This window comes from Anoplopoma fimbria, chromosome 19 (genome assembly GCF_027596085.1).
Source record: "Anoplopoma fimbria isolate UVic2021 breed Golden Eagle Sablefish chromosome 19, Afim_UVic_2022, whole genome shotgun sequence".
NCBI classification, from domain to species: domain Eukaryota; kingdom Metazoa; phylum Chordata; class Actinopteri; order Perciformes; family Anoplopomatidae; genus Anoplopoma; species Anoplopoma fimbria.
In genome coordinates, this window is record NC_072467.1 from 25,969,064 (window position 1) to 25,983,299 (window position 14,236).

Genomic DNA, 14,236 nt, shown 5'->3' on the forward strand with positions numbered 1-14,236 from the left:
GAGCTCATGTCCACAGACAGAGGGGAGGAGAGCTCATGTCCACAGACAGAGGGGAGACGAGCTCATGTCCACAGACAGAGGGGAGACGAGCTCATGTCCACAGACAGAGGGGAGGAGAGCTCATGTCCACAGACAGAGGGGAGGAGGACAGAGCTCATGTCCACAGACAGAGGGGAGAGAGCTCATGGAGAGCTCATGTCCACAGACAGAGGGGAGGAGAGCTCATGTCCACAGACAGAGGGGAGGAGAGCTCATGTCCACAGACAGAGGGGAGACGAGCTCATGTCCACAGACAGAGGGGAGAGAGCGTCCACAGACAGAGGGGAGACTCATGTCCACAGACAGAGGGGAGGAGAGCTATAACTTCACAAATCTGTTTCTCTTTTTTATTTATTTTTTAACAAGGGCTGTACTGAATAGTTTGAAGCTAACTGACATTTGAGTATTTAACATTTTTCATTCTGTTTAAAGCCAGTATTTCTGCACAGTTGTACATAAAATATCGTACTATTTGTATGAAAGTACAATAAATTACCAACAACTCCAGAGTGTTGTTAATGTAACGACAAAAAAGGATAGATGTAATCATTTCTTAAATTCAGAATATGTTTTATCTAACCAAATATTCTGCTTTAATCTATATTTGTTGGAGTTCAGACCTTCAAAGATATTTTCACAGCCGTCAGAATCTGTTTGCTCTCCTGCTGCGTCAAACACAACGAGAGGAAATACTGGCATGTTATCTGTATTAAAGAAAGTTTATTTGATTAAACAAAGACTTAATTAACTATTAAAAGCCACAAGAACTTTTGGAGAGTAATTACCTGCAGTGTTTGAGAAGAAAGACTAATTTATGTCCTTCAAATTCAACCATAAAATCAGAAACATAGAGGAATGAATATCACTTTAATGTGCACATGTTGATGTTTTCCTTATGAACAGGCTGCTGATGAAAAGGTGCGACTAAAACAAATCTTACAAAACATCGAAACAAAACCAGTGAAACGAATGAAGTGACCGTTTATGTTCTGCTTCACGTTACAGCGTGGAAAAAGCTTCAATCTCTCCGAAACTTCAGCGTTAACAACACAACTCTCTCCCTACAATAGATTATATAACTTAAAGATATATTTTTATTGATTCATTCTCAGTCCACCAGGTTCAATTTCTGTCCATTTCTACCAGAATGTCTGACGGTTCAGCCTAAAGCTTGTTAAGATAAAACAAGAGCAACATCAGCCTTTGAAACCAGGTTTCTATCTAGAAATCAGTTGTAGTTATGAAGGAGTTTGTGTTCATTGATAAGTTTCTAAAATAAATGTTCTCACTACTGTGAAGGGATTCGATCCACAACATGTTGATGAAAACAACCTGAAGCTCTTCTGTCTGATTCTCTCTTAATATTTCTTCATGGGGTGTGGTTAGTGACAGTGTGGTCTCCATGGTAACGCAGTGAGGGGTCAATGAACAAAGATGAAGCGCTCCAGCTACAGTTCTCAAACCTCACACTACCTTCTGTTTGATTGACAGCTGATCTTTGGTGGTTTGTACCCGGTGGTCCAGTCCGCCTGCTGGTCTCATACCAGCGGTCTCCGGTGTCCGCTCACGTCTGGTCCTTACAGGTGTGCACGTCCACCTGCTGGTGACAGTCGCGGCAGCGCACGGCGCAGCACCAGTGGAACTTACACTCACACTTTGAGCTCCGACTGACCCGAGACGTGTCGTAGCCTCGACCGCAGCACATGACCTCACAGCCGTCCACGCCGCGGGACGTCCGGTTACAGACACGCCCCCGTACCCATAGACCCTGTGGAGGGGGGGAGAGAGAGAGAGGAGAGAGATAAGGAGGGAGAGAGAGAGAGAGGGAGGAGGAGGGGAGAGAGGGAGAAAGAGGGAAGGAGAGAGTGGAAGGAGGGAGAGCGAGAAAGGGAGAGCGAGGAGAGAGAGAGGAGGGAGAGAGAAGGGAGGAAGGAGAGGAAGAAGGAAGGAGGAGAGAGAGGAGGGAGGAAGGAAGGGAGGAGAGAAGGAGGGAGAGAGAGGAAGGTGAGAGAGAGGGAGAGAGAGAGAAAGAGGAAGGAGGAGAGAGAGAGAGGAGAAGGAGGGGAGGAGAGAGGGAGAGAGAGAAGGAGAGAGAAGGAAGGAGAGAAGGAGAGAAAGAGGGAGAGAGAGAGAAAGGAAGGAGAGAGAGAGAGAGAGAGGAGGGAGAGAGGGAGGACGGGGGAGAGAGGGAGAGAGAAGAGGGAGTGAAAGAGGAGGAGAGGAGGAGAAGAGAGAGGGAAGTCAGTGAGTATTTTTTGTTCCATTTTTATCAGAATTCATTTATAATATTTCACTTTAGTAACTTGCTCTTTAGTTCAGTTTTCTGCTGTTTTTTTGTTTTTAAATAGGTGAAAAAAAATAAACTCAAGGATCTATTTCTAGATATTAAATAAACATAAACTCTTTAACAGAATCAGCTTCACATTTGTACGTTCTCACTCTTTCTCTCTCTCTCTCTCTCTGATGTTTGAACCTTCAGCAGCTTCTTGAAGAACAGAACATGTTTTAGTTCAGAGTCGTCAGCATGAGAAATACGAGATTTAATTTAACACCTGAGAACGGATAAAAAAATAAACTATATTTATTTCCTTTTTATCTTTACTCATATTAATCTGCTGAATGATGACTTTGATCATGTTAAACTAAAATGTCCCCAAAATATGGCAAATCATAAATAAATACTGGTGAGGGAATTAAAACCTTCTTCCACTACGAATTAATAAAAGACTCATTTCAGTTCAGAAGTAAAATAAAAGTCCTTATTTATCACAAAACATTAATGGTACAGAAAACAATACAAAAATACTTTTAGGCATATTTAAGAAAATGTTTTTTTTTAAATGTTTTCAGTAACATTTGTTTTTGATATATCCTAACTGAATTAGTTCATATTATATTATATATAATATATATTTTTTCCATATTTTTCATAATGATGGGGGCAAAAATCTGTTTAAAACAACAAAAAAACATGTTTTATGTGTTACAGTAGGATCACTTTTCTTATTATATGGGAGTTAAAATCTTAACGCACATTTAAATATTTTCTTCCTAAACATAACGTCCTGACTGAAGTTTGAGATCAGATTAATTTAAATGCGTCTTGAGGCCGAATCATCTCACAGCAGCATCAGAATCTAATGAACGAACATAAAGTTTACTCACTAAATACAAGAAACACATTTCCTCACACTCACAATCATCAAACGCTCAAGAAGGTGAGAAGCATCTTGGGAAATAACTGCAGATGTAAAGCCATAAGCTCCCCTTTAACTCAGTGACTCTAAACGCGTCCAATCAGAGTAGCCGCATTAGTCATGAAGAGCCAATGGGAGCGCGGCGTTGACGCCACAGAGGAGACGATGAACGACGGAGGAGAGATGAGAGATCGATGACAGGAGCCTTCAGCCTGAACCCACTCTCTTCATCAGCTGTTCATTTCACAGGACACACACACACACACACACACACACACACACACACACACACACACACACACACACACACACACACACACACACACACACACACACACACACTTCTCTACTGTATCTGTGTCTTCAGGTGTTTTATAAGAACTGAAGGAACAGCTACACCTCAAACATTCAGGCTGATTTTTTTATGTCTGTTTGCTCAACAACAACAAAAAACACACAACAAACTGTAACAATACAATAAATGTAGAATTGAAACCAGACAACTGTTCATATGATATCTAACGTAGAAAGTTATTCCTTATTTTTCTTGCGTTTTCCTGCAAAAGTCCCACAACGTCGTGCCAATTTCTGCTCGTTAGATGCGACGGTATTTTCAAAATAAACTTCCCTCCTTATAGGAAACAATTTAGTTGGAAGTAGGAGGGGGAGTGACTAGAGACCTGTCAATCACAGTAAGCCCCGCCCTAAAGCATCCCCTGCTTTATGGTCTGTTTGACTCTAAATGGAGCATCATTTACTAAATGAACATCATGCTGTATTGAAGAAGACTTGAAACTAGAGATTGAGACCATAAACTCATGTTTACAATGTTTACTGAGGGAATAAATCAAGAGAGAAGTAGAGTCATTTTCTCATAGACTTCTATACAACCAGAGGAGTCGCCCCCTGATGGACAGGAGAGAGAATGCAGCTTTAAGACACTTCAGCGTTGGCTTCACTTGTCAGAACTGGAACAATGAAAGATGAAAATAGATGGAAAACAAAACAAAGCTAACTCTGCATTCTTTTCTAATTCTGTCACCACCTTGCAGATGTTTGAATGTAAGGTCTGCTGAGTTTCATAAGACGTTTTTTTCTGTCTGTCTGTGAAGTGTCGCTGAAGGAGAACATGTGTGTGTTCAGCTGACTTCTTCTGTATAAATAAAAGGTTTGAAAATGATGCGCCGGCTTCAAGTGCCATCTCCAAACACCGTTCTGGAATTTGCTCGTGTTTACATTCTGCTTTTTTTTTTCCCGCTCCATGCACCGTCGCCAGGTAATAATATGTCTGGGCACGAATCGAAGCCCCGCCTCTCCTGAGGGATGACATCACGGCCGGAGTTTCTCCTCACGTCTGCTTATTGAATTAAGATGAGGGGGCGCCGAGAGATGAGTTTAGCACCTGAGCCTCTCCGGGGCCGAGGGAAATTGATTTCACACTTTAAAAAGAGGCGCAGAGGGGCCTCGCTATCTGTGTGTGTGTGTGTGTGTGTGTGTGTGTGTGTGTGTGTGTGTGTGTGTGTGTGTGTGTGTGTGTGTGTGTGTGTGTGTGTGTGTGACAGATTGGATTCAGTCTGTGTGTTATTCAGAATGATTGAGGGTGAGTTTGCATGTCTTTTAAAGGTTTTTTTTAGTGTGTGTTTGTGCAACGGGAGAAAGAACAAGAGTGTGTGTTTCAAGACTGAACGCTTTATATGTGTGTGTGTGTGTGTGTGTGTGTGTGTGTGTGTGTGTGTGTGTGTGTGTGTGTGTGTGTGTGTGTGTGTGTGTGTGTGTGAGGATGATTCACCGTACAGTTCGTGCCTCTGTCTCTGTGTGTGTCCCAGAGGACTCGGGTCTTTAGAGAGCGAGTTAAGTTCTCATGAGAGGCCCGAGGGTGAACGCTGTGTGTGTTTTAAATATGTGTGTGTGTTTTGTGTGTGTGTGTGTGTGTGTGTGTGTGTGTGTGTGTGTGTGTGTGTGTGTTACCTCACCCTGCTTACATGTACACAGCACAGAAAGCCGTCATGTCTGCTGTGAAGCCTCTGCTTGTTCCCTGAATGGGGCCCTGAGACCTCCAGAGGTCCATCAGGAGGTTAGTAGTCGGGGTGGGAGAAAAGAAATCTGAATGGTATGGAAATATCTCCTCAATACACTAGAGTATCAATATTATAGAAACTACTAATATTGCAAATAAATATTAAACTTTTAGGTAACAGGAGTAACAGGAAGTTGGTCAAAACAAAGATGGAGTTCAGTCACTGATTGAAGTGAGACGATTAACAGTTTATGGAGCAGAGCTGTCGGAGCTAGTTGATGCTACGCTATGATTGGCCAGTCTGCGTTCCAGGGGCGGGACTTAGCAAAGGGTTAAATACTACCTGGTTTCTTTTTCTGTCCATCAACTAATCAACTGTTTCAATCAACTCCAGACGTGCACATTAATGTAAAAACATTCCACAAATGAAATGACTCGTCACCAAATAGACCCTCTCTGAGATCACATGACTTCAGTTTAAGATATGTTACATTAAACACCTGAAAAGCCCAAAAAGATCAGGAATCAACTTCAAAACTCATAAATAAAAATTGCTTTTATCTTCCAGTCATGAAGCGTCTTGATTAAAAGCAGTCCTCTGACGGGTTAAACAGCAGGTTAACGTTAAGACTCTTTTTAAAGGTCATAAAACTCTGAGCTCCTGAATAAGAAGCGTGACGGTGTCTGATAACGTTCACACATGAATACAGGACACCATGACAGACCAACCCCAGGTTTGATTCACGGAAACATCCCACGTTTCCTCTGACTCACAACCGTCCTTGAGCCAGAGTTACACCCTACAGTGAGTATAAGTCAGACCATCACTTTCTATTTCACTTAAAGTTCTAAAAACACCTCGTTTTGCTTCAGTTTGGGCCATAAAAACAGATAAAAAAGGACAATATTTGCACATAAATGCATTCTTTCACTTATCAAACTGCACATTTAACTGCATTTAAAGGCCAACTTTTGAAATAAAAACTAACAAAAGCTAAAAAGTATTTCATTTTTCTTATTTTATATATAAATTTAATTTTAAGTGTCCAGACTTTGAAGAATTGTCTCACTTTGACACAAAACACACTGTAAACTATTGTATTTTGTGGTGCTGTGAGATCCAACCTCTCTTTGCAGGCCAATCGTGCCCTCAGGTGTGTGTGTGTGTGTGTGTGTGTGTGTGTGTGTGTGTGTGTGTGTGTGTGTGTGTGTGTGTGTGTGTGTGTGTGTGTGTGTGTGTGTGGTGTGTGTTTAGTGGTGATTTATGGTGATCTGTGGCGCTCTAAGGTTTCAGCCCTACAGAAGTGTGTAATGGGTCTTAAACTGGCCGACACCCGATCGTCACGGATCATCTGCTGCCCGACAGAGCCACACACACACCACACACACACACACACACACACACACACACACACACACACACACACACACACACACAGTTCTCTTTCTCTCACACAGTTTTCATACACAAACATTTTCCTTCTCACACTCGCTCGTCCTGTTCAAATCCTCACAAACACAGATTTCTCTCCACGTTTCACAGCAATATTCAAAAATTCTTCCAGCCGTACAAATTAAAAAAACTACAGAATTAACTTCATAAATTCACTTTATAATGTTTAACTCTTAGCAGAAACTTTGCAGCCCTGAAGCTGTGATTCTGTAAAGATAGCGTGACGGATTAGAAGACACTGGAGCTGCAGATCTACTTTCTTCACTCTGGAGTTTAAATCACTTCAAATACGGGAATTTTTTTGATCGACACAAACAACAACACTGCCTCCATAGTTATACAATAAAATATATTCATTATTCAGAGAAATCTGCTGATAAGAATCCCTGTTGTGACACAAGAGAAAGAGATTCATTGCGAACTGAACCTCAAAAAAACCAACTAGCTACGCTTGTTTTGATTCCCTCGTGAAACAGAAGAATCTAGTAGTTTCAAAGTCCAATCTGAGTGAGTAAAATATCATCTCCACCCTACACTGTGACCTTAAGTCTTACTGTGAAACCGATACGGCAACAAACAAACACTGGAAGATGATGCACCAAAAACAAATCATTATCGACGAATAATTTAAACATTTGTAGCTGTTATCTCTCTCCTCAAAGACACCAGACTCCAGTGACAAAAACAATAGTTCTACCTTCGCAGGAGAAGAGAGTTGCTGGTTTAACGCTGCCGCGATCAGTTTGTTTGTTTGTGTTTATCGTATGAGTTTGGTGAATTTGAACTTAGCCGCTTTTAAAACGCCAAAGTCACACGAAGATAAAAACATAAGATCGAGGCAGAGGTAGATCAGGAACTCCCGTGTTTGACGAGCTTAAATTAGTGTTTTTGTCAAAGGAGTCTGGTGGGTTTGAAGAGAGCATAGATAACGGCTTTAGGTCTGTCTGCTGGCGAGATAATGAAGTGAAAATATTCTTAAAATAGCAAATACTTAAACTAATATTGATGTTTTTTAGGTGATGCATCCATCCACAGCTGTACACTTCTTTGCTCCACCTGTTGGTACTCCTGTCTGTTTCTCAAACTCCATCTACTGTCTGTTACTCTGAATACTCTGAATAGGGAGAAGTTCCTCTGGAGCATTAACATCTTTAGTTTGGTTCATTTGGCAAAGTGAGAAGAGGTGGAAACAAATAACAAAGTTCAAATCTTAAATCTCAAGTGAAAAAAAGACACTTAAGAAGTTAAAACTGGGATAAAACTGAAAAAAACTAAAAATTACTTCTCAACCAAATGTCGCCTGATCTGCGTACTGGAGAGTTGAATGCATCTAATCTGAACCCGTGGTTGTGTAAAGGTCAGAGGTCGCGTACCTGTCTCGTGGTCCCGTATGCAGTAGTCCGGCGAGTCCTCCGAGTACACCAGGTCGTTCTTGCTGGGCTGTTTGAAGTGTGCGTGCGCGGCGGTGAACCCGGTGCCGTACTGGTTGACGGCCACCTGCACGGCGCCGTTGTACCTCTTGCGTAGGTGGTCTCCGGTGCGTCTGAAGTCGGCCATGGCGAGCCAGCAGGTCCGCACGCTGCACGAGCCGCTGACGCCGTGACATTTACACTGCAGAGTCATGAAGCGCTTCACGGCCTGGAGAGGAGGGAGGACAGGAAGAGACGGGTCAGAGAAGATTGTTTGGTGATGAACTACAACAGAAAAGACATTTTCTCCTCATTCTAAACATTCTTTAACTATTTCTGCCATTTTTTCCAGAATAAAATACCTTCTCCAAAAACACATTTGGTGAATAAAATTATTTAACTATTTCTGCCATTTTCTTCTGAAAAAAATACCTTCTCCAAAAAACAAATTTGGTAAAAAGTATTCTTTAACAATTTCTTCAATTTTTTTCAGAATAAAATACCTTCACCAAAAACAGATTTGGTAAACAGAATTCTTTAACTATTTCTGCCATATTTTTCAGAATAAAATACCTTCTCCAAAACAAATTTGGTAAACAGAATTCTTTAACTATTTCTGCCATATTTTTCAGAATAAAATACCTTCTCAAAAAACACATTTGGTAAATAGTATTCTTTAAACTATTTCTGCCATATTTTCAGAATAAAATCCTTACTCCCAAAACAAATTTGGTAAATACAATTCTTTAACTATTTCTAAAAATATTTCAGAATAAATACCTTCTACAAAAACACATTTGGTAAATAGTATTCTTTAACTATTTCTGCCATATTTTCAGAATAAAATACCTTCTCCAAAACAAATTTGGTAAATAGTATTCTTTAACTATTTCTGCCATATTTTCAAAGAAAATACTTACTCCCAAAACAAATTTGGTAAATAGAATTCTTTAACTATTTCTAACTTTTTTTCAGAATAAAGTAAGTAATTCCTTCAGGTGTTTCAGATGACCAGTGCCTCCTCACCTTCCTGCCGGCTCGGTTGTTGTGCAGGTTCATGAGTGCCCGTGCGTCCCTCTCCTTCCTCTCCTTGGCGTCCACGAAGCCCTGGCTGAAGCGCATGGCGTGCTCCACGTGGTCGCTGCAGCCGCCCCAGTCAAAAGAGCCCTTAGCGTCCCGAGACGAGCCCTTCTTCTTGGGGTCACAGGAGCAGGAGTCCAGCTCGCCCTGGCTGCAGGCGCGAGCCAACGTGTAGACCACGCCGGCCGAGGAGATGGCGTACATGAAGGCCACCTCGCGGCTGCCTGAAGGGGAGACGATGACGTTTATCTTCATGCACAGGAGAATGTTTTTTATATGAAACACGTTTTGCATTAATGATTTTAATATTAAAGTTTGTTTGTGTAGTTAGGAAGTCAAGATTAAAGCAAATTAAATCTCATAGTTAAATTCAAGTCTCAAGACTCCAGTCCAGTCTCATGTGCAGAAGTCAATCCAGAAGGTACCTGGTCTACACTGTAAATGATCTTTACTTTGATTAACAAGATTCCCTTCAAAATAAATATTTCTACAACTCCAAGGAATCTAAAAAAAACAGCCATGTTTCAACTTAAAGGACAATTTTATATGAATGTTTATTTTTATATTTACCAGGGAAGGTGCACATGAAACAACAGAAGAAGAGGTGACATGAGTGATACTTTAAGAATTCTCTGATTAGATAGTTTACCAATTAAAGACTATTTGTCAAAACAAATTTAAATGTTTTTTCTCAAAGTAAGAGGGTCAATAAACCGCATTTTTGGTTTCAGCGTTAAAACTCAAGGTATGATATCAGAACTAATATTAAATAACTACAACACACACACACATCTAGTGATCTCACTGCAGCTTAGTTGAGTTGCTAACGAGGCTAACGAGGAGAACGCTGACAGAGAGGAAGAATAACTCTTGTGTAATTGTTTGAAATTAGCCGTCTGACATTGACAATAAGGAGCTTCTGACGGGGGCCTCGGTGTGCAGGGGTAATTCTGTGTGAGGTCTGAATACCACACGGCTGATTAGAGCCCCCCCCAACATGAAACGGACTAAGTCGAAGGATCCGCCTCGCAGGTTAAATCTCAGGGCATGGGAGAGGAACATCAGGCCGCCGGGTCCTGATGATCCTCCACTGGACATAACATTTTGAAAAAGGATTACAACTTGTTTTAACGATTCCTTTAGTGACGGGATGCTTCTGCTTGGAGAAAATATCTGTCACAAGCTGCTTAATAATCATTTAAGTCCTTGATTCTGCTGAGTCATTACTGTCTGGGAGGATTCAATGTCACACTCTTCATATAAAAAGTCTATTTTCAAGCCGAAAAAAATATAAATGTTTAGTGTTCTGTTGCCTTTGAAAAAGCTCAATTAGGGAAGTCTCTTCTTCTGCAAATGATCATTAAGATAAAAGAGTGCTGGTGATGAGATGTGGATCTTTAAAGTGGAGGGATTAGTTTTATTTGGGGGAAAAAGTAAAAATGACTACTGTTCCTCATCTTAACGAGCTGAGAGGAGAGTAATTAGACAACGGAGACATAAACATCATTAGGATAAATATGAATCACACAGAGTGAAATGTAATATTTCATTAGTTATGATACGGATATGATAAATTGAATAAACCTGCAGCCAATTATTGTCACTATTAAATAATCTGTGTATTATTTTATCCAATTCTCATCTAAACAAATGTAAGAAAATATGGAAAAATGACAGTTTCCCTTAAATCCTAAAGATTATTTGTTTTCTCAGCCAACATTCCAAAACCAAAAAACAATAAATAAAAAGAAGTATTTACTTTACTTTTATGGTATTTATAAAGTATTTTTACTTGATAAATGACTTGCTTGCACCTTTAATCAAATATCAAAAGTGTTTCTAATTCTAGTAAATTTAATAAAGATTAAAAAAAAGCTTTGATAGTTTGTCTGCAACTGCAAATCTTTTTTCTTTTGTTTCAGATGAGTGCTTTTTAACTGGGGCTGCTATTAAATCTGACAATATTATAACTTTAATATCTATAATATCTGACGAGTAAATTCAGAATATTTCAGCAGTGTTACTGTATGTTCTCTGTTATGAGATACAAATACTTCTACAACTTAAAAGTGTTGTACTTGGAGGCTATTCTGCTAAAAATAGAAAACATTGTGGAGCATAAAGGAAAAAGATCAATGCCGATCAACTGACAAATCTTTTCAGCACTAAATCTTCACACCAGAAGTCATAATATTACTTCAACAAAGTACTGCGTAGCGTGTTAGCCCCCCCGACACGAGAACAGCCTGACGGAGAAACCAGTCGGCTGCTCCGACGTGATAAATGTGCAACTGTAAAGTGAGACGAGGTGTGGAATGCGATCCAACCAACCTTCTGTGGAGAGAAGGAAAAAAAGAGGAACATATCTTTGAGGGAACTATCCGTTTCACCATAAAGCCTCGCAGTAAATCAACACTTTTAAAAAAAAAAAACCGAATGATTGTTTAGTTTTGTCAGCGTTAAATTGAGACAACATGTTTGTTACTGTTAACAGATCGGTGAGCTGTGACACTCACTGATCCCGCAGAGATTCAGTTCCAATGAAAAAAGGTGCCAGCAGCAACACAATGACCTGGAAACACAATCCAGCAGATATGATTACAGACAATCCAACTTTCTATTCCTGGTCGTGTTTGAGGCCCCTGAAGTCATCGTCTGACGAATAAAGTACTTTTCTGCGTCTTTATCTCATTTACTGCAGGGGGGGGTGACCGTTATGGACGAACATAATATGGCTAAAATGATACAAATATATACTGATACGCTGATTTATTTATTTATTAACTTAAGTTATCGTATGTTAATAAGATATACTCACGACACTGAGTCAAACAATTGTTGTTTTCCTACAACAAAGTCCTGCAAGTTTCAAATAAATGGTAAGATTTGATCAAATTGGACTTTTATAAATGACAACTGTCAAGCACAACTTGAGAATTAACCAACCAAAATACTACAAAAGAGATAATAAAGGATTATTTAATCACAAGGGACAGTGTGTCTCCCGTGTGCCAAGCACCAAGTAGACCTAAAGTGGCCGACGTGAAAACCCAAATGGTCCTGATCTAGAACCAGTGTTTGGATTGTCCCTTCTGGGCTACTGTAGAAAACATGGCTGCCAATGCCGTGAACAGAACTCACTTTGTTTTGTTGCTAAAAACGACTCATTCTAAGGTCACAAAAAGTAACGTTTTTGCATATGTGTTTTTTCTACGAAAGTCCAGTAACACGTGTCAATTTCCCGCTTGTTAGATGCATACCGTCTTTTCAAAATAAACTTCTGTCTTTACAGGAAACAATTTAGCTGCATTTGGGCAACAAAACTACTTGGTTGGTTTTAGGAAAAGATTGTTAATTTGGTTAAACTAACTACTGAAGGGGTGTTTCCTAAGTATGGAAGTTAAGTGACACACAGGACACGAACAGCGGTCTCCTGGGTGAAAGTTCATACCCATCTGCCTCCATGTGGGTTTTTGCCATCTGGTTCATGATTATGTGGATTATATCAATTAGATTTTGTGGGATATCTGCGAATGACAGCAAATGTTTTAAACACTGCAATTCTTATTTTCAGGTAAGAAAACACACCTGTTTAATATTACGTTCCATTTCCACGAATAGATCCCTTTAAATGCTAAACGACGGACATTTAATTGAATGTAACTTCAATTTCATAACGATAATTCATGGAGACAAAGTGAGGCAGGTATTTAAGACGGACATGATATGAAATAACGGAACTTTTAACAGCTGACAGAAAAAAATAAGCTCTGATGGATGTGATTCTCAATTTAAATCCCTCAAAACCCCAAAACCTGTTTAAACGTTCTCTTCCCACTGACTTGCTCAAGGACACTTCAGCAGGCAGGATGGACATTTAGCTTAAACTGGGACTTTTTTTTTTTTTTTTAAAGGCTGAAGTAAATCAGTTTCCTCCTCCACTCACTTCGCAGCAGCAGGCGTCCGAACAGGTTGTGGTCTCTGGCCGTGGTGTTGCAGTTCCAGCGGTGGTTTCTGAATTGGTGCTGGCACTCTGAGATCCAGTCCTTCATGCCGGCCCCGATGGCCTGCATCACCTTCGGGTGCTGGCGGCACAGCTGGCGCTGCTTGTTCACCAGACCGGGGATGTTGTCGCACATCACCTGGGAGCCCAGCGTGCCCATGTACCTGCAGACGGATAGAGTCGAACGTGTGAATGTCTGTGGGAAAAAACTTTTTTAAAGAATTACTCAAGGAAGGGAAATATGTGTGAAAACATCTGGATGAACAATTTGAGTTCTCTCGATTATGTAATAGACAGATCCTAAAGAAAGCTCTTTACATCCAGGTAGCTGCAGTAAAGAAGACGTAGTCAGAAATAGAAAGGTGAAACAAAAAGGTGTCTTCTTGAACAACTTTGTGTTGAAATCACTCCTAACAAGTCCACACTCCCATGTACCTGCAGAACAAGGTGACGAAAGACTTGCAGGGAATTTGAACACTTGCAGGCTGCAGGGATTTCCCCTTTAGCTATTAGAGAGAAAGACCAGAGCAGTGAGAGGAAAGAGAAAATAAAGAAATTAGGGGAAATTATCTGTGCAAACAGCCTCCGGGTACCACAGGCGTGTGAAGTTTGGAGGAATGGAAACAGAAGCTTTGCGAGAAAAAGCCAAAAGACAGCAAATAAAGAGAAATGAAATGATATCAAATGACTTAATCCTGTAAAAGTATCTGTCCAAATATTCAGTCAGTCACTCAATCTCACTGAATTAAGACATTAAGAGCTACATATTAAAAATGAAGAACTATCAAAACAGAGGAGAGAAACAAAACTCCAGATAAGTTCATGCAAATCACATTTTCTTCATTTAAAACAACGTTTAACTGCATTTTGTGCATGAGAGTTTGCAGGTTGCAGGTTGCATGCAAGATGTAAAAAAATAAATAAAAAAAAAAGCAATAAAACTCACGGTACTCACCACCAGGACGCATCCACCTCGGCCGTCAGCCAGCAGACTGCTGCAGATAAATAAAAACATATTCCACTCGGCAATAAGTTCAT

General features: G+C 40.3%; 1 protein-coding gene across 1 annotated transcript; it reads right to left on the reverse strand.

The window, feature by feature from the left end:
• Positions 1 to 1,603: 1,603 nt before the first annotated feature.
• Positions 1,604 to 14,236, reverse strand: wnt2 (wingless-type MMTV integration site family member 2). The gene is given in 6 exon segments (XM_054619285.1): positions 1,604 to 1,793; positions 1,795 to 1,807; positions 8,080 to 8,344; positions 9,142 to 9,419; positions 13,142 to 13,362; positions 14,154 to 14,236. Coding segments are annotated over 6 exon segments (1,050 nt in total).